We start from the raw sequence: 23,603 nt of genomic DNA, 5'->3' as shown, positions 1-23,603 counted from the left end.
GCACCAGCTATGTCTTAACAGAAGAGAATTGTGATTTTCTTTTTTATTCCCATGCAGATTCTTCTTGACAAAGACCTGTTCTTCATTTAATCAACAGTACAAAGAACTGACAGAAAACAACTTGTTCTATACATTAAAAACAAGACTGCATGCTGATGTATGATTCAGCCAGCTGTGATATCAAACCTTTTCCATACAGCAATACATTTAAGGCCACAGTCCTTACCCTCATGGGATGAATATCTGCATATGGTGGCTTTCCTTCAGCCATTTCTATTGCAGTGATTCCCAGGGACCAGATGTCTGCCACACAATTATACCCAATTTCCTGAATCACTTCTGGAGCCATCCAAAATGGGGTCCCTATGACTGTGTTCCTCTTTGCCATGGTGTCCTGAGGAGAAAAGGATAAAGATCCAGACAACAGCAACTGTATTAGCCATAAACAGTCATTAATGATTAATCATCATTAATTATCACCCTAATTATCTTGCACGCATGCAGATTATTAGGCTCAGCAAGACTAGAATACAGAAGTCTGCAAAGATCAATTAAAATGTGCTCACAGAACTTAAAAGTATACTAAAAAAAGCAGCAAATGCTATTGCAAACCATTACTTAGTTGTAACAGCTTCCACAGAGGAAGATCTGCTCTAATCTGCTGCTGGTTTAGCATCTCATGGTGCAAAGTGCTAAAAAAAATCTATGAACAATTTGTCCAGCTCCATATTCCCATCACACACACAGGTTAAAAATATAAACTGAAATGTACACAGCCACCCTGGTTTTACTTACTGTAAGTTGTCCTGCCACTCCAAAATCAGCAAGTTTAGCATGTCCCTCTGTATTTAGCAATATATTTCCAGCTTTGATGTCCCTGTGTATTTTCCTCATAAAATGCAGGTACTCGAGTCCTTTCAGTGTTGATTGCACTATTGTGGCAATTTCCTCCTCTGTGAGCTGAAGAAGGGAAGAGTTACTGCCAAATACCAGTGGATGAGACACAGCACTATTGTGCTTTGGTCTGTATTTTACTGAGATTCACTAATTGCCACTTAATTGCCTTCACTAAAGGTTGCCATACCAATGGGGAATTACTTAGTGACTTACGTAGCAGAATTAGATCACAACCAGCATACATAAACACACTACTACATTTCATATGCCACAACCTTTTCTCAGCTAGTAATTCTTATCCTGAAATAACCAAAGGAAGGCAAAGTAGGGTCTTGCTTGGAATCAATTGGGTTTTCAAGAAACACAGCCATTAATTGTCCAGAGAACCAAAACTCAGTGTAATCAATTTTGTCATTTTCAGAGTAACAAAGGACCTGCATCTCTCAAGTTATGGCCAATGGTTGTGTCAGGCACTGAACTCTGAGAATTAAGCCCTAACTACTCATACTACACCCACAGTCCCACCCCTGCCCTCCAAGGAGAAAGGACACACGTACAGTTTTATTTCGTAACCGAATAATGTCAGACACAGATCCAGCACCACAGTACTCCATGACTATCCACAGGTCTGTGTTCTTGAAATAGCTGCCGTAGTATTTCACCACATGAGGACTAGGAAAAAAGGGGGATAAAACAAAGGGTCAGACACCAGGAACCAGCATCACTGAATAAGCACAATACACTGCAGACACCCTGAGTATGTTTTAGAAACTCAGTGCTGAAGTGCCAACCCAGAGCAGAAGTATTCCAGAACACCCTGAATTCTGCACAGGGCTCCCCAGTCCTGCCAAGCCTGCTCCCACAGCAGGGCTCACATGACTTGCCACTAAGTCACTCCATGGAGCTAAACTGTCCCACAAATCCCACGGAAACAAGGGGTGATTAGCCTTCAGTCTGAACCAGGCTACAGCAGGGTCAGGGCTGGGGCAGGACAGGGAACAGGCCACAGCAGCCCCTGGAAAAGGTGCTGCAGAACATTTGCAAACAAACAGAAACAATAAATAAAGCCCACACTTTACTGGAAAATAACTATCATGATCATTAAGACAAATGTTCCCCCACTACCACGTGAACCTACTTGTCTCTTTGATTTAGCCCAGGATATATTTTAGGATCTCAGCACAACCTAAGACTGTCTCAGTCAGCTATCTGGCTGCCCAAAAAGCAAAAAACCTAGTAAAGTACACTGCTCAGAAAAACCATGTGTCCTCTGGAAAAGGTAAAGCAGAAACTAACAGAAAGACTGTGCCTGATTTGATGGGAATGAAGCTAAGGAACAAAAGTGTGTTTAATTTATTTTCTGCTGAACATTTTCTAATGAAAAAGCTTTAAAACTAGCAGGTCAGTCACACTGCAGTGTCCCTTAATGCTTGCACAGAAAATGTGATGCTCCAGTGATTCACTCCCTCTGCTGTTCACAACTCTAAGGTCTCACTTTAGGCCTTACAATACTAATATTTAATTTAAGAGAAAGTAGTAATGCATTTCAAGTTACACAGTAAGATTTTTCAGGAACAATTTCTTTTCAAGATACACTCCGCTGCCTGCCCCTAAGTCATCTTCCTTTAACTACAGTGAGAGTGGAATGCAGTAGAGTAAGTGACTGGGACCACAGTTTTATACTGCTCATGTAATTTATTTTAAATGGCTTTCCACACAGGAAGTCCTTCAAAGTAGTGTTTCCTAAGGCCAGATTCACAATACCAGAAGAAATGAGTGTATTTAAAACCTTCAGCCTTGCACTTTGAGAGGGTCTTTCCTACCCACAAGCTCTTCACTGGCTAAATCACTGCAGCACTTCTCCCTATAAAAACATGCACAAAGGGGAACAACAACCATCACAGAGCTTCCAGCAGGTTATTCAGGGGATGCTCAGGTCAGCTTGCACTGCAGCAGAGCTGCAGAGGCAGGACAGGAGCAGGAAGGACAGTCCTGCCACAAGAGCAGGTGACAGCACGGAGCTGTGCACACGCAAGAGCAGCCATGCATTAGCGCCTCTCATCCACGTGCCCTTTGAAACAGAAACAAAAAACCTCCCTCTGACAGTTTTCTGTGCCTTGCTGGGGAGGAACCACCAAGGCAAGATTGTTGGGGAAGATGAAACAGGAAAGCCTTATAAATATGATTGTCTGGCAAAAGATTTTGAGAATATAGAAACTATAAGTGAGATTGAAATGAAAGCAAGCTTTGAGATACCTCAGTTACTGAACAACTGGAAAACAATGGTGTGGCTGGTTGAAGGTGATCCCCCTTTTGATGAAAAAACACCCTCTGCTTGCAGACAGGCCCAAGGGTCAGAGCAGACCCTGCCAGCTTGGCAGAAGGGGCCCAAAGAGGAGTTTTTAGGGTTTAAAATGTAACACAGTATGGTAATGTAGTGATTCTTATAGGCTGGATGTAAATGCTGTAGGATTCGTATATTGTACTAGATTGGCTAGTGAGAATTAGAATATTTAGCACAGAAGAAGATTTATTGTATTGTAACAGGAACCTCGCTCTCTTACTCTTACTCCCTTACGCTCTTACCCTTTTACTCTCTCACCCTCTCTCCCCCTCTCCTCTCTCGGGCCTGCTCTGAGCTGTGCCTGGCAGCTCCCAGCAGGGCCCTGCCCCCAGGCCCTTTGCAATAAACCCCAGGTTCCAGCCCTGACTGCAGAGATCTCTTGTCTCCATCCGTCCCCACTGTCCTACCCCACAATGCTCCTACACAAGATCATGGCTCTAATTTGATTAAATTCCAGGTCACAGGTGATGCTTTTCCTTGAGTCCCAATAAAAGGTTTTGGAACACACACTTACCTGTCACATTGTTGCATTATGGAGATTTCCTTGATGATTTCTTGCAGGTCAGATTCCACAGGAACTTGTTTAATTGCAACAACTTGACCCGTTTCTTTATGGATGGCTTTGAATACACTGCCATAGGAACTGGAAAACAAAACATGAAACAAATACTGAATATAGTAATGTTTTAAAAATATTAATGTTATTGTTTTGCTTTTTGTGAGTGTAACCATCAGGTAAAACATTAACTATCCTTTAGTTAAAAATATTTTGTATTTTAATGTAAATAATCAGCCCACTAACTTTTAAACACTGTAATACAATTAAGTCAGCAAACTTAGACAGTGAGGAAAGAGCATACCATCATTACACTGACCATAGCTTTGGAATGGCCTTTCACACAAATTCAACACCTAAAAAGTCTCTTTTTCCAGCACAAAGTACAAGCTGAGCATCAGTAAGAACTACAGCTCTGGTCAGAGAGGTTTGTTTGTTCCTGTCAGACATTATCACTCTCATTTCCAGCTTCTTTACTTACAGCAGCCAGGCAGATTTACAACTCAGTCATTTCAAACTGCTCCAGGCCGTGAACATGTTACTCCAGGAGTGTTCCCATGCTGCTCTGCCTCACCAAAGGGCACAGCATCACAAGTTCACTTCCACCAGGCAGATTTTCCTCAAGATGTACCAGGGATGAACTACAAAATCTTTGACTTCCCATAGGGCTCCACCAACTCCAGGATGGGATTTTTTCACAAACTTTTAAACTCCCTACTGCTGACCCATAACCTGCTAGTTGGATTAAGCTCCTGGGAATCAAATTCTTTATTCAGTTATTAACCAAATAATGTCAGTAGCTACCTTTCAGAAAGGACCATGACAAAAATGAAACATCAGAACACTCCTCTGTTACACAGATGTGTTTTCCTAGAGAAATACACATTGGGTCCACTGGATCACAACACATACCCTTCTCCAAGCTTCTCCAGGACATCAAATACTTCTTCAGGCTGTTTGGTTAAACTGTCTTCATCTAACTTCTTCAGCTGCCTGTATGGGTAAGAAGAGAGAAATTATTACATTTAATTTTATGGCAGTTTGGGCTCTGCTGAAACAGAAGAATAAATACCACCACTTAAACATACAGAAGGTTTGGCATGAAGTAAATTAACTATGAAGTAAGTTTATTTCACCTGATGAGGAGACCCAATATTATTAGTATCCAATAGCAAAAAAGGATTGGGAATTACAAAGAATAGAATGTGAGCAGGCACACAAATCCACAGCTCCTCTTGGCAGAAATCAGTTTCAGGATCTATATGCTGGTGGTCACATCTCAGCATGGCACAGTCTTGAAGCCATTGAACATATCTGCTGAATTTCAATATCTGGAATGGAAGGATGCCTACCAAAACAAGGGAATATCACCTTCCCTGATGCTTAGAGTATGTGTGGAATACATTTGTTGGGAGGCAGGAGGCAATACTGCTCTCACCTGGACATTTTTAACATCGAAACTTCAGATCTTAACTTCATGGGCCTGGACATTTACTAGGAAGATTCTATCAGGAAAAAGGAAACTGCATCTGACTCTCAGGATCTTGATGCCATCCCTCTTAAAGTAATGCTAATAAGAGTCAGCTGAAATAATTTCTAGGAATAAAAACCTGCCATGTGCTGCGGTTCTTCACGTGGCCCCCCCTTTCCCCCAGAACAGCTTTTAGGGAGATGCCGTACACAAAGCAACAAGAAGCTCAATCATATTTGTTTGAGTCTGCACTGGAGAGCTGTTCACCAAACCTCCTGAAACAGCTAAGGACTACATAACAAAAAGGTCTGAAAACAGTATTTTATTGTCAGTGGTAAGAGTATCCAACAGCCCACAAACAAGTGCTCTTTCATTTTCACATGAACTAAAAAAATCTGAAACAACAATAAACAAAAACCAGCCAACAAAACCCCCTACAAACTCCCTAAATCAGCTCATTTGAGTTTTTCAAACACAGAAACTTAAAAGAGTCAGAGTTTTTAGCACTGGCTGGTGTTTAAAGTAAAACACGTGTGGTTGCCTGCAACCGCGAATTGCTCCTGAAAGCTCTTACAGCTGCTGCTAAAGATCAGGACTCCGGTCACAGGAATACTAATTTTTGTACTAAATATGTAACTTTTTTACCCAATTTCTTCAGAAATAGAATGAAAAACCATTCATTGACCCCTGGCTATTATGTTTATGTACAAAAGCCACAAGGGAGGAGCAGCTCACGCATGGAGCACATACAATGGCTTCCTGAAGCAGAGGAAACATTATATAGAAGCAGACTCAGGAAGTGGTGAAATACTGAAAGTAGCTGCTAGCTTCCCTGCTCAGATAAGCATTAAACAGAATTTACTTGTCCCTGTGAAAATGGAGAGGGAAGAAGCTGTGGGAAAAGGGGAAAAGCAAGTAACACATGAACCAGAAAACACATAAGACCATTTTTAAGGAGCCCAAAATGGGCTCTTGTGGTGATGCAAGAGGCAGACCCTTCTTGTTTAAGTTGAGGCCTAAATTCTACTAGCATAAAAGGAAAAAAAAAAAAAGACTTTTCATATACCCAAACACAATAATCAGACAACTACTGTGCTTGCAGCAAACAGCATAATTTCTACTACAGACCAGGAGTCCAATTACTTCGCATTGTCCTGCTCCACCGAGTGCACTCACTGCTGTCTGACACACTCTGCCTTTCTCCTGGATGTTTATACCACACAGATGGAACAGCAACACAAACCCAATCTCACCTCTGTTGTTATTCAGATCTAATCTTAATCGCCTGCCCCATAAGCAATTATAGAATAAAACCAAGCTTGTTTTGTTTTTTAACAGAACATACATCACTGTTTAACCAAAGGGGCCGATGCCACTGGGGAGCAGCGCCAGCCGCTTCCTTTGTTCGCTGCCGGAGCGTCCCCGGGTCCCAGCTGCCAGGCACTGATAGGATTCGGACACTGACACTTCATCCCAGCTCTGCCCCGCAGCCCGAGACACGGACTCACGGCTCGGTGCAGGGGTCGCCCCGAAACCCCCGAGGGTCCGGGCTCGGTGTGCCCGGTGTGCTCCGTGTGCCCGGTGTGCTCGCTGTGCCTGGCGTACCCAGTGTGCCCGATGTATACAGTGTGCTCGGTGTGTCCAGTGCGGCCGGTGTGCTCGGTGTGCCCGGTGTGCGTGGTGTGCCCGGTGTGCTCAGTATGCCCAGTGTGCTCGATGTGCTCGATATACCCGGCGTGCCAGTATGCCCGGTGTGCCCAGTGTGCACGGTATACCCGGTATGCTCGGTGTGCCCGGTATGCTCGGTGTGCCCGGTATGCTCGGTGTGCTCGGGCACGGCGGCAGTGCCAGGGCTGGGCACCGCTCCCGGACACGGCACCGGGGGCCCAGACCCGCACAAAGCTCACCCAAGGAGAGACGCGGCGAGAGAACAAGTGACCGGGGCAGTGTCACCGCACGGCACGGGCCAGCACGGCTCGTACAGCCGCGGTAGCCGGCGGGAGCTCCCGCAGCAGCGCGGGCAGTGCCGTCTCCCCAGCGTTCCGGTTTCAGCCGTTTTCCCGCATCTGAGTGCGGGGCTGTCCCAGCAGGGACCTGCCCGGTGCCAGGGGCTGCTGCCCACGGCCCCGCGGCTCCGGAGAACCGAAGGGGCCGGAGCTCGGCGCGCCCGCAGCCCCGCTCCCGGCCCCGCGCCGCCAGCAAGGGGGTGACACGGGCCGGAGCATCCCCGCTCCCGGCAGGGACACACCCCGCGCTTACCGGCGCGGGTTCCGCAGCTGCACCGTCTCCATGGCGGTCTGTCGGCGAGCCGCTCCGTCCCTCACTGCTCCATGGCACCGCTCGGCCGCCGCTTCCGCCCGCCGCCGGATGCCAGCGGGGAGCGCCCGCCCCGGCTCCGGCGGCAGAGGCGCGGCTTCCCGGGCGCGGCGGCGGCGCGATGGCCGCGTCCCCCGGCTCCCCCGGTGCGCTGCGCCGGGCCGGCAACGAGGAGTTCCGCCGCGGGCAGTACGGCCCGGCCGCCGAGCTCTACTCGCGGGCGCTGGCGCAGCTGGAAGCCGCAGGTAGGGTAGGGCACGGCCCGGGGCGGGCGAGCGGGCGGGCGAGCGGGGGCACCCTTCTGAATCGCGTGTGCCCCGCGCAGGGGATGCCAGCGCCGAGGAGCGCAGCGTGCTGCTGGCCAACCGCGCCGCCTGCTACCTCAAGGACGGTGCCTGCAGCCTCTGCGTGGCCGACTGTACCAGGTGAGTGAGCGGCGGGGCCGGGGACAGCCGGCGGGGCCGCGGGGAGCGCTCAGCCGCTGATCCCGGCGCGGTCGGGGCGGGCGGAGCGCGGCGCGGCCCCGGGCGCGCTGGCTCACGGCGCTCTCCGCTCCGCCGCAGCGCCCTGGAGCTGGTCCCGTTCGGGATCAAACCCCTCCTGCGGCGGGCAGCGGCGTACGAGGCGCTGGAGAGGTACTCGCTGGCCTATGTGGACTACAAGACGGCGCTGCAGGTGGACTGCTCCGTGCAGGCGGCGCACGATGGAGTCAACAGGTGAGGAACGGTGCCCGGTGCCCGCAGCTGGTGCTGCTGCTCCAACCGTGCTCATTCCTGGGAGGACCAAGCTGGGTACCAGGCACTCGGGGCCCTGGCTGTGCTCCCTCTGCCTGGCAGTGCCTTTCAAAGTGCTGGTCGAGGTCTGGGGATGATTGCTGTCGGACTCTTTTTGCTTTGCTCAGTGCCTGGTTAAAGGAAATAGTGAACTAAAGTTCAGTGCTCTATCCTTTAAGGCTCTCTGTGTTTACAGGCTGCTATAGTCCTGTTCTCTTTCTGGTGCCCTCTGCTTGCCAGACCAAGGAGTGAAATGCATGGCTCTTGCTCACCTGAGCAGCCTCAGCCCGTGTCTAGTTGTATTTTTAACCTGTTTTGCGGAGAAAAGAAGAAACCTCACAACTTGTAAAAGTTGTAAAGCCCGGTATGCTTTTATTACGACGCGCGCCGGACGCAAGACTCCCCAAAAGGGCATGCGTGCCCCTGGAGACTCCGAGTCCCCTTTTTATCCCCCCTTCCAAATGCATATGCATACAGTTTCAAATTAAGTTCATACATATTCATTCCACATGACATTTAGCACTAATTCTTCTTTATCGAAGGAATTCCTAAGTCGGGGGCAGATTGACCTCGTGGTTTTTCTGTTTTTCTTTCTCTGTCTCCTTGCTGTCTCTGGAACGCGGCCTCTCCTTCAGCTTTAGCTCCACAGACCCTTCACCTCTCCCAGACACTTCACCTACTCTGTCTCATTCCCCCCTTTCCTAGGAAATAAGTAAATTCTTTTACTTAAGGAAAATTTCCACGACAATAAGTGTCTTTTAGCGCTTTACCATGTACATTTGACAAAGAGGTTAGTACAGCTATTCGTTGTAGCATTCTCCAGTTCCAAATTAACAATGTAATAGATAATCCTAAGCTTATCCCAACTAATATTAGTAAAACTACAATGGGGTGACACAACTTATTAAGGACTCCATTCGCAGTTGGTGACCATCCAAAGATCACATCCCACCAGTGATGAGTCATATCTTGCCTTATTCTTTGTAGAACCCTGGTTATCTCCTTTGTATCATGTTGGACAGTAATTAAGGTTTTCTTTCCACTTTCTCGGATTTCTTTCAAGACTTCTAATAGGTCTTGGTGCTTAATTAATTGTTTTACCAATGTAAGGTTCACCCCGATAGGGGTAGGTGGTAGTCTGTGATACATTGTGTAATTGGCTGTAATCAGCTGGTGGGATGTTACTGGTACCAAATACGAAAAATCACACCCAATAATCTTAACAAAATTACAAATACAAATACAGAGATTAGAATGGTTTCTACTAGACAGAATAACATCATTGCTATTAATTTGTACAGCAGCACAAGCAGTTCTCAAACATACACCCTTTTCCAGTATATACGAGCACAGTTTTCTGGTCAGTGACTGGATGAATTTCAAAGTGACAAATACTCTGTTCAGTGTCTAAACACATCCTGGGCATTAGCAGTATTGCTTTCACAAATGAATCCCATTTGTTCTCTAGTAATGCAGGATTCTAAGTTTACTACCTGCCACTTTTCATTCATCTTTTTGTGCCCACACTCTATGTTCTGAAGGATAGAGTGTTGTTTCTTCATGGTTTAATCTTAGGGCAATGATGGGATGGATAACATAAACAGTGGCATTACATATGGTAAGCACAAAGGCAGTGGCCACATTAGAAATAGGATCATAGGTGAAATTCACCATAATCCACCAGGATTAAAACTTCCTTTCAAAATCAATTGCATTATCTCATTCAATTTTCTGAATTTCAGCTGGAAAATTACCTTCACCCCTTTCCTATATGATCAGAGCTGCTGTTGCTTGTATCCATAACTGTGCTTGTATACAACTGAAAGCTAAAGACACATTATCTTGAACTATACTAAGTGCTTCTACTATCAATTTGTGGTCTTGGTCCCCGGCCTGTTCATACTTCTTTACTTTGGCAGTACTTTTGAAATCTGTCACTGGCTAGTTCCTAATGCCAGTAGAGATTACTATAAAGGCTGCTTCAATTTTGTTAGGCTACCTGCTGCAGCAGCCAGTTTATTCATCAGTATTTCTGAATCAATTCTATTTAAAACTCTTAATCTTGTCCCTAATATGCCAGTTAGATGTTTGTTATGGGGAACAGGAACTGCTTTCTGTCCATGATCATCCCTCCCTGCCAGAGGGATGTGCTGGGCTCATACTACAAATTCAGACACACTTCACAAGTGTATCTGACAGAGGTTTAGGTCATACTTGAGACAGATGTTTGTTCTGAAATGTAGAGACTTCAGGGAATCTAACTTCTCTCTCTCCCTCCAAAGCACCTGATTTCCCAGATGTGTGGCAAGCAGGAATGTCTCTCCTGGTCACCCACCTTGCCCTTAGCTAAGATCAAGCTGTGGACTGTGTTCAGGGCAGAAGATAATGGAGGGGAAATCTTGAGAGAAGAGCCTAAATTCATTGCCTACAGGCTGTATCAGGGTGAAATTACACCAACTGTCTGATTCACTTAGGTTATCACAGACTTCCTGGTGTTCATATACACCAGGGGAGGTTCAGACACTAATTACATCTGGTCTCTCATAAGCCATCCTATTGATGACTAAGCACTTTACTTTGATTTCTTCGCTTCAGATTCCTTGAAGTGTTCACAGCTCCTGTTCTTGCTATTCTTACTCCTCACATACTTGATTCTCGTGGATTACTACAGTAGATATGTTTAATATAAACCTTCTTTATCTCAGAAGGTTTTCTTATGGATCCAGTATACTGATTAAATGCCAGGGACCAAGGCTATTCAGCATTGCTTTGGGTAGAGGTACTTTCTAGTTCTAAAACTTCAGTTATAATTCCATACAAAACAATCCTGTACACTAAAGTATGAGCTACTCCCGACCGCAATATACTCATTTTGCCCGAATAAGTTTTAGTCTCAGTTCATTGTCTCCTGGTGTCACTCCTGAAGGGGCTTCTGGGCCTTCTTCACCTGAGAGTGATGGATCCAGCATTCTGCTCCTTGATTTTGATTGCAGTGAAGGTGGTGAGAGGTACTTGCAGTGGTCTCTCCCACTGTGGTTCCGAAGTCTTCTCTGTAAGAGACTTAACATATACATCAACCCCAGGCTATCCAACTCCCTGCTCCGAGTTCCAGCCACAAGTTTCTCAATTACTCTGAGCTGTTTGCTTAATGCCACCATGTAAGTGGACATTCTGGACATTCCCCTTGTATTCTATTGTCTTCTATAAGGCATTCCAAAAGGATTCAGCATTCCTTTAGCTCAAAAGGTTTAGTTTGAATTTGCAATAGTGCTAGTGGAAGAGCTTCTTGCCCCAGTCTTATGATTTGCTGCTTAATCAAATGATTCATTCTCTCCCCCTGGCCGCTTGATTGGGGCAGTATGGGGTGTGAAGTTCTTAATCTATGCCCAGATGGCTACTAATCTGTTGCACTATTTTGGAAATGAAAGGTGATTCTTTATCTGAGGATATTGTGGCTGGAACTCTGAAGCGTGGTATTATCTCTTGTAAAAATGATCTGGTCACCTCTTGAGCTTTGACAGTTCTGGTGGGGAATGTTTCTGGCCACCCTGAAAATGTATCTATTAATACCAGTAAATACTGATACCCCCCTTTCCTTGGGAGTTCTGAAAAGTTGATTTGCCACTGCTATACAGGCCCATGGCCTCTCCCAGTCTGACTAAGTTTTGGCCCGGGGGTATTTTGAGGTTAGTCTGGAGGCAAGGATCACATTATCAGCTCACCTGAGTGATAGTGGCATATAGATTCCTGACAATGATACAACGATTCTTTCAATCAGATGTGTGTTCTAGAAAGCCTGTGGGAATTACTACTTCAAAGTCAACACTTCATTCCAGTGCACTCTGTATCACTCGCAGCCTCGGTCATTTTGAGAAAGGAGCCACACTCTATAAAAGGCTTTAAGTAATTAGGCCCTAGTGTGTTTTCTAGTGCCCTTCCTTCACTAGTAACCACGAAAATGGGAGGGGATTACTAGCTCTCTTTCAATGGTAGCCCACCCCTTGCAGTTGTACGTCTCTTTTGATTAGTATTATTGTATTATGGCTTACCTTCGAGGAAAATCTGTACCTCACCCTTTGCTGCTTTCTTTGCCTCTCCATCCGCCAGCTCATTTCTTTCTTCCAATTTTAAGCTCACTCTCTGGTGTGCCTTAATATGCTTTTTCAGGTAGCCGAACTGCTTCCAGCAGCTGGATTGTCTCTTCTTTCCCTGTGAGGTCAGCAGTCCCCTCTCCTTCCAGATGGCTCCATGTGCATGCACAACTCTGAATGCCTTTTGCTGTTTCTAAGGCATGGGTCCATGCATTTATCTCAGCATCCTGTGCAGAGGTACCTGTTGGTAAGGGTCCACACTCTATTACCTCTCTGCAGGTAGTCACTGTGAACTTTGCAATGTCGCTTTCTTGTCAGTGAACCAGGTCTCTGCATCGTCCGGAGGAGTGTCCTTTAAGTCTGGGCGGCTGGAGTAGGTAGCTTCAGTGGTCTCTAGGCAATCATGGTGTACTGCTTCTCCTTGATTCCACTGAGAAAAGAAGCTGGGTTGACAATATTAGTCACCACTATCTCTCCATCATCTTGCTCTACCATGATGGCCTGGTATTTCAGAAACCTCTCTGGTGAAAAGCCAGTGGCCACCCTTTACTTCCAGTACTACAGACACTGTGTGGGACACTAGCACAGTCATTTTTGTCCCAGGATAAACTTGTGTGCCTCTTGAATGTTCAGCACAACTGCTGCTACAGCTCTGAGGCAACCTGGCCATCCTTTGGCTGTTGCATCTAGTTGCTTAGAGAGGTAAGCAACTGCCCTCCGGTATGGACCCAAGTCTTGAGCCAATATTCCCAGAGCAATTCCTTGCATGGAAAAATAGAAAGAATGCTTTACTTACATCTGGAAGTTTCAAAGCTGGAGCCGACATGAGGGGACTCTCTAGCTGGCGAAAGGCCCGTGTGGTGTCTCTTGTCCACTGGAGATCTCAGTTCCCATTGGCAATAAGAGCGTAGAGGGTCTGGAGAACAGTCCACAATTATGAACCCACAGCTGGCACTACACTGCCATGCCTAAGAAGGTTTGGAGTTCTTTCGTTGTCTGGGGTTCAGGGTTTGGCATAGGGCTTCCCTGCCTTAAAGTCTGCTGCTCAGCACTCACTTCTTACTCCAGGTAGATTACCTTCTGTTTCACTACCTGTGCCTTTTTCTTTGAGACTCTGCATCCTTGGAGTCCTAGGAAATTCAAAAGGCTTACCGTCCAGGCTTCCCTTGCTTCCCTCGTCCGAGTGGCTACTAGAAGATCGTCCATGTACTGCAACAGCCTCCTTTCCTCTTGTGGAGCTTCCCGGGACTCTGGGTCTTTGCAAGCTGTTCTCCACTCGGAGTGGAGAATTTTGAAGCCTCCAGGCACATGGACTATGTGAGCTTGTGTTTGAATGCAAAAATGTTCTGGCTGGCTTCGTGGATAGGGAGGCAAAAGAAGGCATCTCTTAGGCCTAAAACAGTGAACCAGGTTAGCTCAGGTGTTAAACAAGGTTAGTAAGGTCTATGGATTTGCTACCACAGGGTACAAATTCTGTGTTATCTTATTGCCAGCCCGTAATCCAGTACTACCAGTTATTGGACTGATTCCTTCCTTACCTTCCTTTTGAGGGTACTACTCAGTTCTCACTGGTTGTGTTCTTTCATTAAGCTTGATGGGGGAGCATCCCATGGTGGAGTATCTTTCACTCTCCCTGGTGCAGCAGAGGCCCATACCCTTGAAAACACTTATTTACTTATTCTAATATCTCCTTACTAATGTCTTTCTTAATTTCAGTGTCTGTTAATATTAAGCCTAACATCTTTATATTATTTGCCTCCAGAGTAACCCTTCTCATTTGAGAATGTTTAGCAAATTGAGCAAATTGTACAAAAGCTTTTAGGTACACATAGTACACATGTTACTTTAAAGGTTTGCAAAACTATGCCTTTTCAGACTGGCCAGTTGTTCATTCCCCACACTACAACATAAACATTCTCCACAGGTACTAAAGCTTTATTTAAAACTGAACACATAACCCTTGTGCTGACAAAAATTCTTCCCTTTTGGGAAGGTTACCTTTACCCCTCCTCCCTTACCTTGGGAGGAAGCCTTTACAAATCATATGTACTCATTTTGCGAACTGTGATTGCTTCGCATTTCAGCGTGATAATCCTTGCCTGATTTCATACGTTGCTATCTTATGCTGCACGCTGAACAACATGTTTGATTTGCTTTCTCTTTGCCTTGTTTTCCTTTTCAAGGGCCAAGACCAGAGAGCGGTCTGATCTCACAGTCTCTTTGTCATTCTGGGTGATTTCTTAAAACAAAAGACATTTCAGCATACAAAAACTATCCCATTTATCTTCCTATTATAAAACAGTACTAACAGCAATGAAGCACTATAAATCTTTTTATTTTCTGAGCTGCTCTTACTGGCAACCTCCTCCCAGCGAGCCCCTCCCAAAAGGGGCTAATTTAGGAACCTGTTTGCTCTGGTCAGTTCTCATTATTTATTTCTCCTTGCCCTATCTCGCTTCCATTTGAACCTTTTTACAGACCTTCACAGTAGTTTCTCAGTTTTCCTCCTATACACACAGCTCCAGGTGGCAGGTATCAGATGTGATTCCCACACACAAGCTCTAAGACCTTAGGTTCTGAATCCGCTTGACCAGAAACCTTTAATTTACACTCGGGGCGTGTACCCTGACACTTATTGGAACAGCAAAACAGCAATACCAGTGTTTCTCATAAACACCGCACTGCAATAATACCTGCATATCCAGCTTTTGCCCACAGGCCATTCCCGTGTTCCCTGGGGAGACAGGGCAGCCAGAGCTGTCCCTGTGCCCAGGGCGCAGCCACTGTCACCTCACACAGCCTGCTAGCCTCTTGATGTACCAAAGGCTCCCGGAAATTGCTCACAAAGGCAGGCTATTCGGTTTGTTACAGAGAACCTTAAATCCCTACAGCAGATTGTTTCCAGTAAAGACTTACTGCAGTACCAACTGAAGTCTCATAAATCTCATAAGTCTCATTAACTAATTCATCTCATTCACCTCTTCTATATAAACTCTGTTTTACAAAATATCAGTCTTTTCTAGTTCTCTTCTTGCACAATCTAATTAAGCACTGTGTCTACTTACACTTGTTTTGCTGCTTTGCAAAAAGGCTGTGCTAGTCACAGCCAAAACTCTGATATACCTGCAGACACAGACACACGCACTCACTCCCCCCTCCCCCCCCCCGCCTTATCTTAAATTCACTAGAGCCAAGGCTTGAATTGCTGTGAGGGGGAGAATTCTTGGAATTCCTTTAACTCACTTTATCGAAGTTAAACATAAATCACCGTACTATAGCTCTCCTATGTAAAATGCTACTCTTGTTGCAACAAAATCTTAAAATCTCCACAAACACCACTATACAGTCTGAGAATCAAATTACCACAATGCAGCGGAAGAAAATCACCACACAAAATCACTGGGAAAGGGCATATTTCTCAAAGTGCTCACTTTTCTCAACACAACACAGCACACCATAATTCGGCATTTACTCAAATCAATTTTTCTTGGACACAATCAAAATAACAGCACACAGTCTAGAGATCAAGTCCAAACATCCAAGGCAAAGGAACTCTCTGAGCTCATACTCACGGTTAAAATGTACCAAATCTACACAAATCACTACATTCAAACACGATAAATACCATCACTGACATTCCTCCACTCACTTCTCCGCGGGCACTTCTCTCCTTGCCCCCGCAGCCTGCTGCAGCCGGCGCCTCTGGCCTCACTCGGCTGCTTCAAACACGGGGAGTACTGACCCATCCCCGCACTGTAGGGCACTGTAGATTTACTCTCTTTTATACACCATACACATATCACCTGCACGATCACAAACACAGTGCACTGGCCACACACATTAACCATACAGCAACACAGTGTCCGGACACCACTCACACACGCACAAACAGAAGAAACATACGCGAATTCAGCTCTGCCCTATCAGAATCTGAATTCTAATACACGCATACACGGGTTCACCCGGCTTACCCCGGAGCCGCTGGCAGTCCTGCTCTATCAGGACGACGAGGCGACGAACCCCGTCTCTAATACAGCCGCCCTATCAGCTGCAGCTAGCTTACCCCGGAGCCGCTGGCCGTCCTGCTCTATCAGGATGATGGAACGAACCCCGTCTCTAATACAGCCGCTCTATCGGCTGATCCCAGACGTCTCTGGGTCATTAATTCCCTTGTTCTTTCCTTGTTCTTCCCTTGTTCTTCCCCCCCTGGGGCCCCATACATACCGTATTCTCCTCCGCAGGCCAGCGGGTCGTTGTCTGTCCTCGCAGGTGGCAAGTTGAGACAAGCGGAGCCCCACCAGGAAAAAATCCTGGGGCGCGCCTTGGAGGTCCGTCTATCCCCCCTGCCCCCGCGGGGACAGAGAACTCCTGCCTTGGCTCGCCAAAATGTTTTGCGGAGAAAAGAAGAAACCTCACAACTTGTAAAAGTTGTAAAGCCCGGTATGCTTTTATTACGACGCGCGCCGGACGCAAGACTCCCCAAAAGGGCATGCGTGCCCCTGGAGACTCCGAGTCCCCTTTTTATCCCCCCTTCCAAATGCATATGCATACAGTTTCAAATTAAGTTCATACATATTCATTCCACATGACATTTAGCACTAATTCTTCTTTATCGAAGGAATTCCTAAGTCGGGGGCAGATTGACCTCGTGGTTTTTCTGTTTTTCTTTCTCTGTCTCCTTGCTGTCTCTGGAACGCGGCCTCTCCTTCAGCTTTAGCTCCACAGACCCTTCACCTCTCCCAGACACTTCACCTACTCTGTCTCAAACCCTGATGGTGTGAAGATAATCTTTTTGCAAATGTCCTGTCTGTAGAACAAACCTAGCTGAGATGCATGCAAAGGAATCAGAGAGATGCTGTTCTTAATGCACAAGCCAGGTTAAAAGTGACCTGGCTGGTACTGCGTGGCCCAGCCAGGGTGACTGGGAGCTGTCTCTTCCAGGATGACTAAAGCCCTGCTGGAAAAGGATGGTGTGAACTGGCGTCAGAAGCTGCCACCAATCCCCACAGTGCCTGTTTCTGCCCAGACGAGGTGGAGCGTTCCTTCTGCCCAGGCCTCTGGGGCAAACACGCCTCCTGCAGCTGCACCACGGGGAGAAGGAGGTGGGAGCGTGCCCTTGGGCTGGGCAGAGAGCCCTGTAGTCCCAAGGGTGATGAACAAGACAGCTGCCACACCTGCTTGGTGTGTCTGCAGCCAGGGCTGAGGCCTGGAGAAACCCAGGCCTGGTTCTGCCACAGCCTTTTTCGTTGATTCTGGTTTCTTTGATGTCTGTGTGTCTTGCCTCTGGTATGGGGATATTTGTTTTCTGTGAGGCTGTGGTATTCTTGTTGGTTTTATAGAGTTCTGTATCCTTTCACACCATTTCCAGACAACACTGCAGCTGGCATGGAAAGAGCTAGAGTGCTTAAGGAAGAAGGAAATGAATTAGTGAAGAAAGGAAACCATAAAAAAGCAGTAGAGAAGTACACTGAGAGTTTAAAGCTCAACAAGGAATGTGCAACTTACACCAACAGGTACTGTTCAGCTCTTTGCCCAACTATTTCTTGGACCTGTATAAAAACCACCATGGCACTTCCTGGCAGAACTGTTTAATATTTGCTCTCAAACTAATGAATAAAACAGAACCACCCCCTCAGGTTCACCCCAAGTGCAGCCTCCCCTGTAGTGTAACATTCTTTGATCAGGTACTACAGAACCCCTTGGAGACACTGCCCTCTGGGCTTGCCAGGGCATTTCGCCCTTGACTGCTTTGTCTGACAGGACTTGGGTATGTTGAGTGGTCTGTCCCCTCCTACACACCTCAGACTGCTGTTCTTGAACACTCAAAGTACTTGTAAGGCAGTTGCAGCAGGCAGAGCAGGTGCTGCACTGGCAGAGGCAGGAACCTGCATCCTCCAAGTGCACTTTGTCTTTAGGGCAGGTTGCTCTAAACATCTTCCTTTTTGTTTCTTTGAAAAACCATTTCCTTTTTTTCCCTCCCTGTCAATAAAACAAACTCTTGAGCTCCAGAATAAATGACACAACACATGAGGATGGTTTTGGAGCCCAGCTCTGTGCTGCCCTGGCAGCTGCTCTGTTGTGGCTCTGGATGCTGCCAAAGGTCTCTGAGCAGGTGTGTGTATGTGTTGCAGAGCTCTCTGTTACCTGAGTCTGAAGCAATACAAGGAAGCAGCACAGGACTGCACTGAAGCTCTCAAGTTGGATCCTAAGAATGTCAAGGCACTCTACAGGCGTGCTCAAGCACTTAAAGAGCTGAAGGTAAGTCAGGAGTTTCTGCAGGGCTTTAGGCTAGGACTAGATGGCTGTTGGTGCATGATCAGAGCCAGAGATGCCCTTTAGGGCTTTTTTCTGTGCTAGAGAACCTCTGCCATCAGACCTTTAAGGACTGAGAGTCAGGCATCACGCTTTGCTCTTTGAATCTCATGAGTTTGTCAGCATTACGTCCTATTTCTAGAGATGCTGAAGGCAGCTGCTTTTCACAGAATCACAGACTATGCTGAGTTAGAAGGGGCCCACAGGGACCCTCGAGTCCAGCTCTTCACCCTGCACAGCACCATCCCCACCAATGATACCCTGGGACCTAGAGCATTGTGCAAACACTTCTTGGGCTCTCTTGGGCTTGGTGCTGTGACCACAACCCTGGGGAGCCTGTTCCACTGCCCACCCACCCTCTGGGTGAAGAACCTTTTCCTAATACACAACCCAAACCTCCCCTGACACAACTTCAGGCCATTCCCACAGATCCTGTCCCTTGTCCCCACAGAGGCCAGGGTTGTGTTGAGCTTTATCTTTTTGTCTCACGAGGAATGCAGGAGTCAGTACTGGAGTACACATTGCATTGGTGTTGGAGTCAGAATGCACTTCAGTGATGAAATTATCTTCTCAGCCCTACTTTGAGCATGTTTTAGAATAGCTACATCAATGTCAGTGCTTGAACAGTCCCAGAGAGGGAGTCACAGGCTTGACTGTGCTGTCCTTGCCTCTGTTGCTGGGCAGTAGTTCTGCCTTAGACTTTTTTAATGCACTACCCCTTCTGTCACGGACATATTTTATGAAAAATCCTTTCAATGGGATTTTTCTCCTGAGAGAAGCTGAGAGGCCTCAGAAATGAAATGTAAACAATGGTTATCTGCTGCTCTGGAATGCAACAGGTGCATCTGTGATTGGTCTCATGTGGTTGTTTTTAATTAATGGCGAATCACAGTCTGGCTGCCTCAGACTCTCTGGTCAGTCACAAGATTTTATTATTCCATTCCTTTTTATTCCTTGCTAGCCTTCTGATGAAATCCTTTCTTCTTTTAGTATAGTTTTGATATATAATTTTCTTTTAATGTAACATATATCATAAAATAATCGATCAGCCTTCTGAAACATGGAGTCAAGATTCTCATCTCTTCCCATGTCGGAGTTGCCTGCAAATTCAACAGCCCTTCACTTTCTAGGATTTCATATTAATGAAATAAAATATATATTAAATAAATTATTAATGAAATAAAAATATAAAATATTCTCTTTCTAGGATTACAAATCAAGTATTGCTGACATCAAGAGCTTGTTGAAAACTGAACCAAAGAACACAGCTGCACTGAGATTACTGCAAGAACTGAACAGAGCCTAGGGTAACCAAGCAACCAGGAAAGCTTTCTTTTCCACTGCAGAGAAAAGCTTTTTCCTTCTGCTGTTGATACAGGGACCAGTCAATGCAGGATTGGTGTTAAATCTATCTATTTTCCAGTGCTGCTGAGATCTGAGAGGTTCTGTACCAGCACAGTGATTGCTAAGACATAATCTGTATCAAACTCTATTCAGCTGGCTCTGTGATCATGCATAGCTTTAGTGCCCCTCCCCAAGAGGCATTTAGGTTCATTTTCCTGGTTGAAGTCAACTTGCCTCTAACTATATTGGCCTCAGGGACTCTTTACATGTTGGCTGAGATGCACAGGAGTGGCTGTTCTGTCTGAAGAGCTACAAGCAGAGGGGTTTTAGTTCTTATTCAGGTGACAGTTTTGCTGCATTTGTGCTGCTATTACTGAAAGAAAGTGGCTGCAAGAACTGCTGTAGTTGCCAGAGCACCACATACCCTTCTTGTGGCAGGGGCACAGTTACTGCACAGGGCCAAGCTTGTTCCCTCTCCCCCCTGATGCCTGCTGGCCCTCAGCTGGGTTCTGCTGCTTTGTGTGGCTGGGCAGATGTTTACAGTAGCAGCTTTCTTGAATTATTCTGCACATTTAAGAGAACAGCAGCAAGTTCAGCCTGCCTTGTTACACTGTGCACTATTCTTTCAGATTCTGGGTGCTTGGGAATTTTGCAAAGGTTTTTTTTGTCTTGTGTTTTTTGTAAAGATAAAAACAAAAACAACAAAAAAAAAACCACTTTAGCTCCTCTGTGCCTTTTGGAGCAGTCGCTATGGGGTGTTAGAGGGAGGAAAATACACAGTAACACCCCAGCTGAGGTCTGGCTTACTACTTCAATGCATGTTTAAATTTCTCCTGATCTGATATTGATGGCACTGATTTTAAATGGTAGAGAAAGAGATACTTGGAGTTACTTGTGAACTGTTAAAACTTGTTCTCATTAAAGCCATGTTTATTTTCACTCTAGGACTGTGTTTTTTGTGATGGCTGGAATAGGGGAAGGGAAACACATGCTTAACCATTTCATCCTGTCTCCTCCGTTTGTCAGAGGCCTTCAGGCACTGTACAGGGCTTTGCTCTTTCAGACAGTGACCTCAGCTCATAGTTGCTATTAAAGTTAAGAGTTCAGAGAGCCTGAAAGCTCCAGGGACACTGGGGCTGGGAAAGGCATGGCAAGGAGAGCACAGCACTGCATCAGGGTTTCCAACCATTATTCAGCTTTGCCCTCTGCTTCAGCTAGTAAAATTCTGGGCAATGCTAGACCTGATCCATCTCATAATACAGTATAATAAGATAATGAGAAACTAGCCCTTGGTCAGGGTTCAAAAATATTTGTTTCCTACCTTGTCTCTCCCAGCAGTGTTTCAGGCAGGTACCTCACTGAATTGAATTTTGAGAGCAATCCCTGTAATGCCATTGAAGACAAAGACCTCTTACCTTAGCCTGACATTAAACAGCTTTTTGCAGTTCCCAGGGCTGTACTCCATCAGCTGTAATGTGCCAGGGCTTGGAACAAGCCCTCCCTGAGGGGCACAGATTGCTCCATTTACTCAATTCCTGCTTCCAAGCCTGGCAGCTCCATTGATCCCACAGCCAGCCCTTGCCCAGGCTGTTGGGGCAGCTGTGATGGATTCCAGGGAGGGGAAGCACACAGCAGAGAAGCAGTAGGGAGGGAGTCCAGGAGTCCAGAAGTAGGACTGACTTCACTCAATTGAGAGCTCTCCTTTTGGCAGCCCTGCTGGTCCCTGAGCGGCAGACACCTGCACTGTTCAACAGCAGCTCATTGCAGCACCGGTCACCATCCCTTTCCCCTCAAAACAGCAGGTTTGTTTGTGCCTGATACCAAAGATTTCCCCAGCAACAGCAGCAGTGAGACACCACTGCAAGCTCAGGGTCACTTCTGCTCCTGCTGAGGGGCTGCTGTCTGTGCTGACACTGCCCAGATGGGCAAAGGGACACAGAGGGGGTTTGTGACAGGGACTCACCTTCCCCTGCCCCTCTCAGACACAGCAGCTGCTCCAGACTCATTTGCATTGCTGCCTCAACTCCCTAAAGCCTCGGACTGCGGCCAGGGAGCTACTCTGAATAATTTCCAGTATCATCAGGGATCCAAGTGCCAGCTTCACCTTTTCTGATCATCATTTTAAAACCTCTTGTCCTTGTTCACATCCTTTCAGAGGCTATTCTGCTATCCCTGTGTTCCTGGGCCCCACCTCTGGTTTTAAGGAGGGCTCACCCAGCACAGACACCTGGCACTGTAGGTGGTGTCACAGGCACACCTGAAGTGCCCTGTTACACCTGAAAAAAGGCTGCAGCCAAGCTAAACAACAGCAGAATGAAGTTTACCTGTACATCTCCATTCCAGCTTTCCTTTTGTGCATTACACTCCTGCTAATAACATGTTTTTCCAAAGCTTCCAGCCCCTGACACTTAGAGAAATAACAAATCAGGGTCCTGTATATTAAATGAATTAAAGTCCTTTATAAACATCTCACTGAGGAGATGATATCTAAACAGTGAACAGCTCAGGCTGAGGCATCCACTAAGATGAAAATAAATATTTAAGGACATCAGAGGAAGAACTGGTGAAATGAAGGTGAGAAAAAGGAATGATGAAAAGCCCCAGCGAAGAATCCCAGTGGAGCAGAGCAGACATCATGCAGGAGCAAATGTGTAAGTGGTTCTATTAAAATGCTGGAAGGAAAACAAGAGGTAGGAGGGGTGACTCAGCAGGGAGCTGAAGGGAGAGTATGATACAGCACAGAAGGCAGATTGAGACAGCAAAAGCTGCAGAAGCTGCACAGAAAGCAGGTGGGTGGTGCTGGTGGAGGTGTGCTCCTGCAGTCAGGTGAGGTCAGTGCATCACCAGCCTCAAGCACTGAGGAGTCTCCAGGGACTGAGATTCCTTTCCTGGCTAGGCAGAGCAGAGCATTAAGGGCAGGGTAAAGGCAGCAGTAACAGGTCCCAGCTCCCCCTGCAAGCAGGAGGTGTCCTTGTGGGACACAATGCAGTCATGAATGCTTGCAGGCACTTCAGTGACTCCTGGGAACCTCTGCTCAGAGACTCACATTGGAAATGCAGCTTTTGATTTACAGCTGCCTCACAACACCTCAAAAAGTTGATCTTGTGCAGCACAGACACACAGACCCTGTGGTGAGCAGCAGGAGACACCAGAGGCCATTGCTGCAGGTCTACAAGGTTCATTACTGCAGGAGAACAGCATCAATCCATCCTGTTTTTCTTAAATCCATCCTCCTAGGGAATCAGAAAGGATTAGAGGAGCCTGTTGGTTGGCAATTTGATAATGTAATGCTCTATGTCCCTTCTGTCAGCTCTCCAGACTGACACCCCACCAGTGCCTCAAACTTCAATCCCTCATTTCTGCAGCCTGAGCCCATCCTTCCACCTGGGAAAAGCAAAGCCTTGGCTGTGCCCCTGCCAAGGGAACTAACCCATTTATGGGGGTGGAAGTATCTGCTCTTTATTAGTGTCAGCTACATGAAAAAATGAAACTACAGAAC

At 46.5% G+C, this 23,603-nt stretch overlaps 2 protein-coding genes across 3 annotated transcripts in view; one reads left to right on the top strand and one right to left on the bottom strand.

Moving 5' to 3' along the window:
• Window positions 1-7,710, bottom strand: part of STK4 (serine/threonine kinase 4) — a 46,202-nt gene extending 38,492 nt beyond the window's left edge. The window contains exons 1-6 of one of the 2 annotated variants that reach the window (XM_064729843.1): window positions 7,528-7,710; window positions 4,710-4,790; window positions 3,756-3,884; window positions 1,455-1,569; window positions 796-960; window positions 227-394 (exon numbers count right to left, since the gene is read on the bottom strand). In XM_064729843.1, the coding sequence (XP_064585913.1) occupies window positions 227-394; window positions 796-960; window positions 1,455-1,569; window positions 3,756-3,884; window positions 4,710-4,790; window positions 7,528-7,559 (690 nt within the window). In that variant the 5' untranslated portion in view covers window positions 7,560-7,710. The remainder of the gene's footprint in view (window positions 1-226; window positions 395-795; window positions 961-1,454; window positions 1,570-3,755; window positions 3,885-4,709; window positions 4,791-7,527) is intronic. The other variant, XM_064729842.1, reaches the window with a different exon arrangement.
• Window positions 7,698-21,048, top strand: TOMM34 (translocase of outer mitochondrial membrane 34). Its single transcript, XM_064729844.1, has 7 exons — window positions 7,698-7,829; window positions 7,910-8,009; window positions 8,148-8,300; window positions 17,390-17,550; window positions 17,817-17,961; window positions 18,580-18,706; window positions 19,968-21,048. Exons 1-7 carry the CDS (start codon window positions 7,706-7,708, stop codon window positions 20,064-20,066), a joined length of 909 nt encoding a protein of 302 aa, XP_064585914.1. The 5' UTR covers window positions 7,698-7,705; the 3' UTR covers window positions 20,067-21,048.
• The last annotated feature ends 2,555 nt before the right edge of the window (window positions 21,049-23,603 follow it).

The sequence above is a fragment of the Zonotrichia leucophrys genome, chromosome 20 (genome assembly GCF_028769735.1).
Source record: "Zonotrichia leucophrys gambelii isolate GWCS_2022_RI chromosome 20, RI_Zleu_2.0, whole genome shotgun sequence".
NCBI classification, from domain to species: Eukaryota; Metazoa; Chordata; class Aves; order Passeriformes; family Passerellidae; genus Zonotrichia; species Zonotrichia leucophrys.
The sequence above is the reverse complement of the archived record's forward strand: the minus strand, read 5'-3'. Positions and strand labels throughout refer to the sequence as shown.